General features: G+C 37.8%; 1 protein-coding gene across 3 annotated transcripts in view; it reads right to left on the bottom strand.

Annotated features, from left to right (window-relative positions):
- Nucleotides 1–12,873, bottom strand: part of LOC308703322 (NLR family CARD domain-containing protein 3-like) — a 106,595-nt gene that overhangs the window by 63,072 nt on the left and 30,650 nt on the right. For all 3 annotated transcript variants that reach the window (XM_081386706.1, XM_081386705.1, XM_081386707.1), the window contains one exon: nt 777–950. In XM_081386706.1, the coding sequence (XP_081242832.1) occupies nt 777–950 (174 nt within the window). The remainder of the gene's footprint in view (nt 1–776; nt 951–12,873) is intronic.

The following is a 12,873-nucleotide window of genomic DNA, read 5'->3' as shown; positions in this document are numbered from 1 at the left end:
ACTGTGAACCACACATTCAAAACAGAATAGATTTCAGCCTTGTGCCTTTCAAACACTGCTGATTTCAGCTGAAAGCTGTCTTGTTTTATACTTGTTAGTGAACACACACACACACACACACATATATACATATAGGTAGAGCTCAGAAAGACTAATTTTGGAAATTGAACCATTTTCATTTTACATTTAATTTTCAAGGCTAATTTTCATTTACCTTAAAGAATTGTTATGTTCTAAAAATGTAATAAATCATGTGAAAGAATGTCACTCTTTTCTTTGAAGAAAATATTACTTTGTATGAAGTCACTGAAATTGTTCAAACTGTAAAGATGAAAAGTTTGTATTTTCTGTATTGGTGTTTGATGCTAGTGTTTTTCCTCTCAGTGTGTTCTGAGTGACAGTGTGTGTTATCTCAGTGAGGGTTGTGCAGTGTTTGAGCCGTGTGTTAAGAGTTGTGTTGCTTGGAGCGAGTTTCGCAGGTGATGTGAACTGTTTAGCTCAGGTGACTGTTGGTAGTGCAGACTGTAATTAGAGTTTTGGACATGTAGCTCCAGTTGTGCTCACTGTCGTTTAGCAATCGAAAAAAACTGTAACATGATTTAAGTTTATAGTGAATAAGTTTTAGTCGCATAACATCGGTTAATGGAAACGCCGTCATTTCGCAACAGCTTTCTGTCGACATTTAGAAGAAGAAAAAAATCGCAAAAGTTTTGCGCAAATCTGTAATGGAAACGCCCCTAGTGACAGTTTCATGTGAGAGTAACGTATGATCTTACCCCAGTGTCTCCAGTTTACAGTGAGGATTCACCAGTCCAGCAGAGAACAGCTTCACTCCTGAGTCTCCTAGTTTATTATCAGACAGAATCAGATCTCTCAGGTGTGAGGGGTTTGATCTCAGAGCTGAAGCCAGAGCAGCACAACCTTCATCTGTCACACCACACCTCTCCAACCTGTAGAGAACAATGACACACATTAAGCCTATATCCAGAGATAAACATGACACTTAAAAAATAACATAATCCTGTCAATATGAAATATATACAAATACTCATTAGTTCACATTGTGAAAATTCATCAGTTAGGATTAGGGGATTGATTATAGAGTTTGTAGAGTATAAAAATCATTATTTCTATGGAAAGTCCCCATAAAACGTGTGTGTGTGTGTGTGTGTGTGTGTGTGTGTGTGTGTGTATGTGTGTGTGTGTGTGAGTGAGTGAGTGTGCTTAAGGTATTTGTAAACATTTTAAGGAACGTGTGTGTGTGTGTGTGTGTGTGTGTGTGTGTGTGTGTGTGTGCGTGTGTGTGTGCGTGTGTGTGTGCGTGTGTGTGTGCGTGTGTGTGTGCGTGTGTGTGTGCGTGTGTGTGCGTGTGTGTGTGCGTGTGTGTGTGTGCGTGTGTGTGTGTGTGTGTGTGTTAGCAGGGGAGGATTGGGACAATTCTAAGGGTCCAGCAGAACTCCATAATTTCCTGGATGATTTTGTATTTACTTTGTAAAATAATCTTATAGGAAGAACGCTATAAAGAACGGGTATTCATTATAGTGTGTGTGTGTGTTTGTTTGTTCGCGGGTTATTCAGAAACGACGCAGGGCAGAAACGGAAAATCACCAAGCGACAATAAAACTAGTCCAGTGATGTATATATTTAGGCTTTCTGAAGACTTGCAGCCAATTTCTGTGAGGAATCGATCAACATTTATGATGTCGTTCTAGTCATAGATGTACATTTGTAATGATGTCCGATTCGTGAATGAATCATTTGAGTCGGTTCATTGCCGTGAATAGGAGAAACCCGTTAATAAACCAGTCTAGATGATTCATTCATGAACAGAACTGATTTAGTTTACCGAGTTCAAATCACTGATTCAATGATCCTGTCAATGTTTTAGTGAACACTGTCTCAGGAAAGACTGAATGGTCTGGTCATGCTGTCTATTAAACACGATTGAGCACGACGGCTTGATTTCAAAGATCTGATCAGAGAATGGTGTTGTGCTGTATGCAGTGTGTCATTATTTGTATAGTTATGAATGTATAATTTTAGTTCATTTAATAAACTTTCAAATTTAGTCCTTTATTTTCTCTTATTGAATAATAATCGCTATGCTTGTAGATAATGATTGTTGTTATATGTGACAATCTTTACGAGATGACATGAACGCAGCATATGAGTGTTGAGTGTCGTAATATCCATTTCAAGTGGACGTGTGGAAGAGCCGTGAGACTGAAAGCACTGAAAGCCCTCGCGCTGCTCATATGCTGAGAGAGAGATAAGACAGTAGAGCTGCACGATTCATCTTTACTGTGATCTCCATTCAAACACACACACCATCTTCTTCAGATTCGTCTGTCTATCAAACCTTTGACTAAATCATATCGCGATATTTTAAATCTGTGTTGGCGCTGCCGCTGACCCAGAGAGAGTCGTCATGAAACAGCTTATTGGGAACAGCGGGTTGGGAATCGTAAGACATTTTCCGGTTCCGGTTCCCATTCAATAAAATGATTAAAACAACTAATAAAACACAGCAGTAAGGGGAAAATGCACAATCCTGTGTGTGTTTATTTCTTATATTTGTCAAATGAGTTTAACAGACTGGTAATGTCAACAAATTAGCAACTTTTGCAAAAATAATTTTTCCAAAGGAAAATAAACATTTCTGCATCCTCTTGGAGACTTTGGGACTCTCCTATAGCTTAGTGTCTCCAGCAGTGGAGAACACCCTCTCAGAAAGGGGAGAATATGCTTGAACACACATGTAAGATCCAGACAGGTGAAACATACTATTTTTAAAATGGGTTTGAATGATTGATTCATAAAGACTTCACTTGTTTCACTCCTGGATGAATCAGCGCTCTATCAGTTAATAAACTTCTCTCTGTTTATGTCTCTGACGCGGTGAGTCCCGCAGGCGCTGGGCTAACGTTACTCCGCCGCGGTGCGACCCGACCGGTGTAAAGTAGTCCGAGTCTAAACGCTTATTACAGGCTTACCGTAGTGATTCAGGAGAGGACAAAAACACGCTTTGAAAAAAGGCATTCATGATGTACTCGCTTATTGTATAATACAATACCATCATATTACAGACAACTGGTGTAATTATGCAGTTGTGGAGACGAATGATGATTCCAGAGCAATACATGCAGATACACTACCAGCCAAACGTGCGGGATCGCTAATATCTTTAAGGTTTTAAAAAGAAGTTTCTTCTGCTGCATTTATTTCATTAATAATAACAGTAATATTGTGAAATATTATTCCAATGTAAAACAGCTCTTTTCTACGTGAATATATAGTAAAGTGTAACTTTCTATTCATCAAAGAATCCTGAAAGAAAATTGTACACGACTGTTTTCAACATTGATAATAATAATAATGAATGTTTCTTGAGCATCAAATCATCATATCAGAATGATTTCTGAAGGATCATGTGACACTGAAGACTGGAGTAATGATGCTGAGATTCAGCTTTGATCACAGGAATAAATTACATTTGAAAATATATTAAAATAAAAAAAGTTATCTTAAATTGTCATAATATTTAATAACATTACTGTTCTTTTGTATTTTTAATCCAATAAATGCAGCCTTGGTGAGCAGAAGAGACTTCTTTTAAAAACATTATAAATCTTCCCGATCCAGAACTGTTGAACGGCAGTGTGTGTGTTGTGATTTGGTTGCGGACAGCACTGAGCACAACGCCTGAGGAACCAAACACAGTTTACTGAGAGACAATCCAAAGTCATAGTCCATTAAAACAGGCAGAAGGTCAGAGGTCAGAAAATCAGTCCAAACTAACAAACAAATCCAGAGCGCAAGACAAGAAGGAGAAAACCAGGGGGTTATTCCAGAAAGCAGGTTGTGTGACAGACCCGGGTGTGTTTAAAGGTCCTCTAAGCGATCTCGGTTAGCGTAACCTCTTGTTGATGTTTGAATTATTAAACAAACAAAACGGAGGCTAGCTAGACCCTCCCTCCTCCTCATCCGCGCACTACCCCCTGAACCCCACCCCCACATCATTCTGGTCGGTTATTGGCTGGAACAGTTTGTTATGTTTCGTGCTGCAGGTCGCTCTGTTTGTTGCTCAGTTTGTTTTTGCTGCAGTTTGTGGATCTTGGGCTGTCTGCAGAGACCGTGTTTTTTTACAGTGTGTTCAGGGGACAGGCAGCGAGCGATAGTGAGGAGATGTTTGCGGTATGTGAAAAAAAATGTTTTGGCCTAAAAAACGCGTGAGATCGCTTAGAGGACCTTTAAGGGTCAGTAAGCGGATAACCCAGGGCCGGCCCGCGGCAGAGGCGGAATAGGCAAATGCTAGGAGCGCCACTCATCCATAGGGACGCCAGAATGAGGGAACGACTGATTTTTTTTTCCTAATACTATTTTAAAACCATTAATTCGAAATACTACCAAATGAAGCAAAAAAAAAAAACTCCGACTCCGGTCCGGCGCATCAATCTCCCCCGCCCAGCGAGTGCTTGAAGTGCGTCAGAAGCAGAGCGCGCGCGATCAGTTGTTGGTCATTTGTTGTGTAGCGTCGCCTCTCGCCTCATCCAATGTAGACAGCATTGCTCTTGTTTGAGGGCGCTTAACACACTCAAGCTCCCCCGTAGAAACGGGCCTGCCAGCTCGCGCCGGCTCTAGACACGGTGAAAGTTTCCTGATTGTGACGGATGGACGAATTTACATGACACATTATAAATTAGCATTATAGTCTGCGATAGATACAGTGTCAAAAAGAAGAGAAGAGGATAAAAGGGGATAAAGACAGAGGTAAAGTGATGCAATGAATGAACAGTTTATCTAATTGCATAGTATTAAGATACTATAATTTAATGGCAGTAATAATAGTAGTAATTTTATGTAAAATTCACATTAAAGAAAATCAGTTTTATCAGTTTCATTCATGGTGAAAACATGAAACATGCCATAGTTTAGTGGAAGATTGCTGCCATCAACTGGAAAACAAGCACTTTTGCTAGAGCTCAATGAATAGATTGTGCATGAATGACATATGGACGATGACATCACTGTTTTATCCAGAGTGGCTATATATAAATGAACTAAATTAATAACTTATTTACAACAAAAATAAACCATCACTGAACTTACTTAAGCTGGGCTATGACACTATTTTCTTCTAGATCTGCTGTACAGGAGAAGCAAACTTTTTTGCGTTATTTTCCTGTTATCTCTGTAAAGCTGCCTTGAAATAATCTGTATTATAAAAAGCGCTATATAAATAAAGGTGACTTTACTTGAATGCTAGATGTAATACTCTTGGTATTTGTGTTTAGGCTGTAATGTGTGTGTATATATATATACAGAGCCGTCTTAACCTAATGTTAGGCCCCGGGGCTGAGAGGTTTTGTAGGCCTCCATCCCCTCCATTTATAGAGTCTCATTTTAAAAAAGTATAATATCTAGGTAATCTACATCACAGTTGAGAAATTTAAACTTAGTGCAAATGAGAAGCGATTTTCGCGAGCGACAACCAATAGGAAAGAAGCAGTGGAGCTCAGCTCCCGTCACCGTCTCGAGTGCAGGAGACAGAAGAGTTCGAGGACGATTTCACTGTTTTATATGATTTGGCTCCAACTAACCACAAACATGGATATAATAAAATGATGCATGGTGCACAGTGAGTTTAATTCATACATTTATAGTTCGAGTGTTGTAGTTTTATGATGCAAGTTTAGCACTGCTGCAGTTCATTTACAGTTTCCCTGCATTATGTTGACTATTAGGGACAAGAAAATTGATTATTTGTCAAATTCGGATGACGTTTTAGTAATTTATGACAGTATGAGTGAGTTTAATTTGTAGATTAATCTAGTAAATGATTTAATCCACTGAACACTGCTGTGGTAATATAAAAACACCCTCCCAACAGCATACTGTTTCTTTTGAGCCTAATTACAGTCCAATTAAAATAATATAGTTATATCACTTGTGATGGTGTTTTGTATAGATGTGGCCAGACGAGCAGTCTACCAATAACATTAGAGCGACAGCACTACCAACGCCCACAAGCGACTTCACAGTATAGAGACTAGCGACATACAGAGACACAATCGCCGGCTGTGTGAACGGGGCTTATGGGGCCACAGGGGTCACTCAGTCAGCACACATGTAACGTGCGATTAGAGTGATTGACAGAAAACCTGACAAGTTACAAAACAATATGACCTTTTCAGCTCATCATGAACCTGAACATGGGAGGCCCCAGGGCTTCAGCCCGTGCATTAATGCGGCTTTGTGTGTGTGTATATATATATATATATATATAGGCTAAATAATCATGAACACAGTGACGGGGTGAAATGGGCTGTGATGCATGGGGCACCGGGTCAAATCTTGCCTAGGGCAGCAAATTGGTCAGGGCCGGCCCTGGGATAACCTCAACTCTGGGCTCCACAAACAGAGGAGCTTTCAGAGTATGTCAGTAGCCATAGCCGCTCCGGAGCAGGTTCTGTTCCAGGGTCAGTTTACTCCAGAGGTGTTCAGCGCATGCATGCCCTATTGATGAGGCTCCGTGGCCTGAGAGTTATGTAAGGGATAATGTAGAGCGAGGCGGTTGTTATAGCGAATACACCGACAGGCTGATCAGGACCCCGACGCGAAGCGGAGCTTCAATCAGCCTGAAGGGGTTGTGTTCGCTATAACAACCGCCTCGCTCTACATTATCCCGCTTATTACACGGCTACCCACCAAATAAATCAGTAATTTGACACAAAATATTGATTTAAAAAGGAGTTTATTGATTTAAAAACGATTGTATTGCTTCCGCTAAAGAAAATAGTCCGTTCCGTCTCTGCGGTTAGAATCCTGCGTCCATAGCAACGCTCTGTTCTCCATGGCAACGGTGTGTTATACCAGAGACAATTTATATAAGAGACATGCCACTTCCTCAATCCTCAATAGAACTATATAAGGAAAACCCATAACGGCAAAGATGGCGGTTGTATGACCATGTTCCGCCCCTCCCGCTGGAAAGCCAATCATCTGCTTTTAACAGTCAAGCCGCGAAACATTTAAACCTATCGTCTGGTTCCACTGACGCATGCGCACAGTTGAGGTTTTGCGACAGCGGAGACCATTTGGGGACAGCGAGTTGTTGTGTGTGCAAGACCAGTGACAGGGCACATAACCATATGGAAAGGACAAGCAGAGAGAGAGAGCCCCGGTCGCGCGCGCGCACTCTCTCTCTCTCTCTCTTTCCGAAGCCAGGCGAAAATGTAAACAAGACTTCACCGTCTCCAAATTAAGTGCTGTCTTGCTCTCTCTCCCGCACGCATATTAATCAAAATAAAACGACATGATGGTAAAAGGTCGGAAGACAGGTTTCATGTTGGAGCATTCGGAGATTTTTTCCCCCCTGAATTACCGCTGGGTGTGAATTGTGCTAAAATACGTTGCCTTATCTTCTCTGAAATGCGTTCCGCACATTCAGCTGACATAAAATTACTCTCTAAATAAACGAAAAAACCTATCCAGTGATGTAATGTTTTCTGTGTTGACACTAACCTTGTGTGATGTCCATGTCCTAACTGCTGGGATAATCACACAACCGTATGACACGTCCAATTCGCAAACTAATGACTCCTTTGAACCGATTCATTTTAATGAATAGTTAAAACAACTGATCTATACAATACATTGTTATTACTGATAAAGTGCAAACCTGCTTATATTTAAATAAAGGAGAACAATATTGACATTGAATATGCACAACACCGACATTCTGGATAGAGACGTAAATTAAGTTGGTGTCGTGAACCCTTGCGCATGCGTAGTAAAAGTATAACCTGTGGGGAAAAAGGCGTTTTAAACCTTATTTTGGGGCAAAGTCATCAAACTTTTTCAGCGATTTTTAGCATATTTTACTGCTGTTTCTATACATGCAGTTTGTATGTCCCAGTGACCAGTGAAAGTGCAGTTCTGACTCTCTGCCCATTCATTTAGATAGGAGCCTGGTCTTGTTAGTCCGAAATAGCTGCCCGGAGGCGTTGCCAAGATGGCGGCCGAGTGGCACGACTTGCCTAAAAGGACTTTGGTTATACTTAGCAGCGGCTGATATCAAGAAATAACACACCGCATTCTACATTAGAATTCAACCAAGCCATGCATGTAATAAATCTATATAAAGCGCTGTTACAACAAGGTCATGTTCATTTTAGTCAAGTCAAGTCATCTTCATTTATATAGCGCTTTTAACAACGTAGATTGTTTCAAAGCAGCTTCACAGAGATAAGCGTATAATTTAAGGTAACAGAGATTGTTTTGGCTTTATAGCAGAGTTAAGTTATTTTCCATCTAAAGTTAGTTTTGATTTATTTGCTTCCGTCGCAATGATCATTAGTTATTAAATTAGGGGCCGCTAAGACGACACCATTCCCTCTACACAGACTTTAAACGCGAACCTGTGAGAAACGCTGATGGCGTTCACATGAGCATTTAGAATGAGTTCTATAGTTATGTGCGTTTGAAAATACGCAGGTTTGGAATTCCCTACAAGCCAAGCCTAAACAAAGTACTTGTCTTTCCTTATAAATTTTGATAAAGAATTTTATTTTATTTTGTTGCTTTGGGGTAGGAACGCGAAACGAATTTTATTATAACATCATTTTATTATGTTGGTTTATGAAATACAATTTGAAAAGTAGTCAGATTTAAATGATAATTAAAATATATGATTATATTTTCATAAGAGTGTTATAAACACTCACTTCCAGCCAATGGTCGCACACGGGTTAATGATATCGGCGTGAAGCGACACAAGTGCATTCTGAAGCTCACACGAGAAGTGATGCGGAAGCGCAGATGAGTATGGCAAGCTGTTTTAACTTTTATTAATTTCCAGGATATGAATTGTTGATATCAAAAATGTAATTGTTGAAATAAACAATTTAATTGTTGATATCTGTAATTATATTTTCACTAGTGAAATGTCACCATAGGCTGCCATTCAAAATCAATTGTTGATATCAAGAATTGATTTCTTACTAGTAGAAATATAATTTTTGATATCAATAATTACATTGTTACTAGTAAAAATGAGAATTACTGATATCAATAATTAAATTGTCACTAGTTGAAATGTCTATTCTTAATATCAACAATTGAATTGCTACTAGTAAAAATTTTAGGGGCTGTGACATTAATGCGTTAATTTCGATTAATTAATCTGAGAAAAAATAACGCGTTAAAAAAATAACGCAGATTAATCCATTCCATATTGACCTTTGAACCTGGAGCCGTTCTAGCCACCATTCGACTGTATGAAGGAGGGAGACGAGAACGCGCTGGCGCTGCCTGGATCATTGATTGGAACATTTACTTATAAAAAAAAAACAGCCGGCATTTCAACGTTGATTCACCGGTGAACGTAAGGGACCAAGGTCGAATCAATGTTGGATTATGTTTCGATTGTGCAAAACGAATCAACGTTGAAATCGTGATGTTGTTTCACCGTTGATGTCGTGACGTTGTTTCATTGTTGATTTCGTGACGTTGTTTCACCGTCTCTTCTTTCAATATGGGTGAATAAAGATTGTAGGCTATGTCGACGTTGAACCAATGTTGAATTATGCTTCGGTTTTGCAAATTGAATCAACGTTGATATCGTGACGTTGTTTCACCGTCTTACCTTTCATCATGGGATATTAATGAGTCATGACAATGCTGACTGAATTTGTGATTAACTGTACACTAAAATATTGTTAACTGTCAAATTACTTGCAGCAATGGCTTAAACATATAACACATGCTCAAGATTGTAAAACAAGTTTTATTCTGAAAAAACAAAAGTCTAAAAATACTTTCTAAAACAGATGAAAAACATCTCAAACTTTAAATTGCAGCATTTTCGAAGTAATGTTAAAAACCTGTAAAGCAAGTGTAAATAATGTTTATAATTTAATGTTTAATATTAAATGTATAATTTAATAATGTTCAATAATTTAATAATGTTCAATTGTATTGTATTGATTATTTGCTAGGCACAATTATTTCAATGCTCACCATTTGAACATTTGAACATTATTTCAATAACATGTTCAACACAATTATTTTTAATTTATTGACAGCCCTAATTTATATGCAATTAAAATGCGATTAATTTCGATTAATTAATTACAAAGCCTCTAATTAATTAGATTAATTTTTTTAATCGAGTCCCGGCCCTAAAAAATTTACATTCTTGATATCTGAAAATGTATTTCTGATTACAATATTATTTCAGATATCTAAAATGGCTTTCTTACTAGTAACAATCACATTCATGATATCAGAAATTAACATTGTCACTAGTGAAAATAGAATTATTGATATCAAAAATTAACATTGTTACTAGTAGCAATTCAATTGTTGATATCAAGAATAGACATTTCAACTAGTAACAGCTGAATTCTTGATATCAAAAATAAAGGTTTTTACTAGTAAGAATTGTATTTCTGATATGTGAAACTGGAATTTCAACTAGTAAGAAATCAATTCTTGATATCAACAACTGATTTTAAATGGCAGCCTATGGTGACATTTTACTAGTGAAAATACAATTACAGATATCAAGAATTATAGTTTTTACTAGTTGAAATTCAATTGTTGATATCAAGAATTATAATTTTAACTAGTGAAAATTTTATTGTGGATATCAAGAATAAGCATTGTTACTAGTAGAAATCTAATTCCTGATATCAATAACTATCATTTTAACTAGTGAAAATTGAATTTCTTGATATCAACAATTCATATCCTGGAAATGAATAAAAGTTCAAAACGGCTTGCCATATATGAGCGGCATTCCTGTGAGTTTCACAGTTCGCTTATATCACGCTTCAGAACGTGCTGACGTTTAAGACAAACATGAACTCCTGAATGTGTGTGTGTTGGCCGGAAGCAAAGGTTTATATTGTAAAAAGTTTGAAATATTTGTTTCACTTCAGAGGCACTGATTCATCAGCTGGGGTTTATGGATTACCGTCATGTTCACTTTGTGTGGTTTCTGAATCCACTTGCATTACATGGACTCACAGAGATGATTATTAGCTTACACTACAATAAGGTTTCATTTGTTACACACTAGTTCACTACATTAGTTAACATGAACGAACCATGACAGATTCTTCTACAACATTTATTAATCTTAGTTGATGTTCATTTCAACATTTATTAATACATGTTTTAAATCAAAAGTTGTGCAGATGTGTCCATTAAGAATCACAGGGAAAGGGATTGGGCGATTCGGCCGTGGTGAAGTTCTCTGGCACATGCCGTACATCACCAGTAGGGGGCAGTCCTGTTTCTCTCTCAGTTATAGTGGCACTGAAGACAATAATGTGCAACGATGTGTTAACCCCCTGAGGTCGGCAATCACGCCGGCGTGATCTGCTCGTTTTTTTTTATATCAGTGCAAAATACTCTGTTGATTTTGATTTTACATACATGTATTGTACATCATTCAAAACTGTTAAATGTCTTCTTTTATTTGTGTACACTCATAATAAAAACAAAATGTTGTGTTTTTCGTAAAACAAAGAAAATAAACATGATGCGCGTTCTGCCGTCTCTCTCAATGTGAAACTCATTCTGAAACGCGACAGAAAATGACCTGTAACTCAGCGAATGTTTGTCACACAGACTTGAAACGCATGTCTATACAACGCTTGGAATCTCTATTTTTAAAGTATGTAAATTATTTAAAAAACAAATATTCTATTTTTAAGTAATCCATACGAAAGCAGCGGCATGTACAGTTTCTCAAACGCGTCCTCATTAAATTTAATTTGAACACGCCTACGAGCGCACGAGCGATTGACATGCAAATGATCCATGCGACAGAACGCAGACCTGTAAACGCCCTCATCACCTCAAAACAAAGAAGCAGAGACTTCGTAACTTACTCCTTTTCAACGCGATTTGAAGACAAGAAAGATTTAAGGTAAGAAATTTTTACATATTAGTTTGTTATTGTTGCATAAATGTCACATTGCAGTTGAACTGTTGCTAGATATATGGGGAATATTATAATATTTAGACCCGTGTTTACTGTTAAGCCTACTGTGTTTGTGGATATCTGGTCAAACGTAGATATGTATGGTAACCATAATGTTTTATATTTGAGCGCGATCGCGTTTGAATGTATCAGATTTTGCAGCGCGATCGCGTTTGAATGTATCAGATTTTGCAGCGCGATCGCGTTTGAATGTATCATTTGAAAATTTGAAAAGCAAAACACACCAAACGGCTTCATGTTTTTACTAATATCTCATTTCATATCATCATAACGAATGGAAACATTTGAAGTAACATGATAATCAATATATTTTTCTCTAGCTTGGTTGTTACTGAAATATTTTGGAAGATTTATACTGCTATCTATTGTTATTATTATTTTACCCAGCACTGCGCATAGCTTATGCCTACAAGGCACAACAAACCTGGTGTTGTTCATTATATTATATATATTGTTGGAAACATTTGTGTGTGTGTGTGTGTATTTTGTGAATTTTAAAAAGCAATTTTAACCAGAAAAATCTAATATTTATTTGCAAAATCGTGCAGGCCTTTCTCTTGATATCAGTATGTTCACTTTTTTTTCAGGGCCCAGATGCCACTGAGTCCTGCCGACTTCAACATTCACATGAGTCTCTGGAACATGAACATGGTAAAGTGAAAATCAAACACCTTGGAAATGAAAGGTATGTACATTGTTTTTAGGAATGGCACAAAGGTCTGTCTTTGAAGTGTTTTTTTGCCATTTGTTGTGTATCTTTGGGTTATGTTGTGTTGTAAATAAATCCAAACAATTTAAAAGCCATTCTTTTTTAAATCTCCTCATTTACAGTATTGTGCAAGGTTGCTCAGAATGGCAGG

This window comes from Scardinius erythrophthalmus (assembly GCF_964197995.2).
Source record: "Scardinius erythrophthalmus genome assembly, chromosome: 15".
In the NCBI taxonomy this organism is placed as follows: Eukaryota; Metazoa; Chordata; class Actinopteri; order Cypriniformes; family Leuciscidae; genus Scardinius; species Scardinius erythrophthalmus.
Note: the sequence above shows the minus strand (reverse complement) of the source record. Positions and strands in the feature narration are given on the sequence as shown.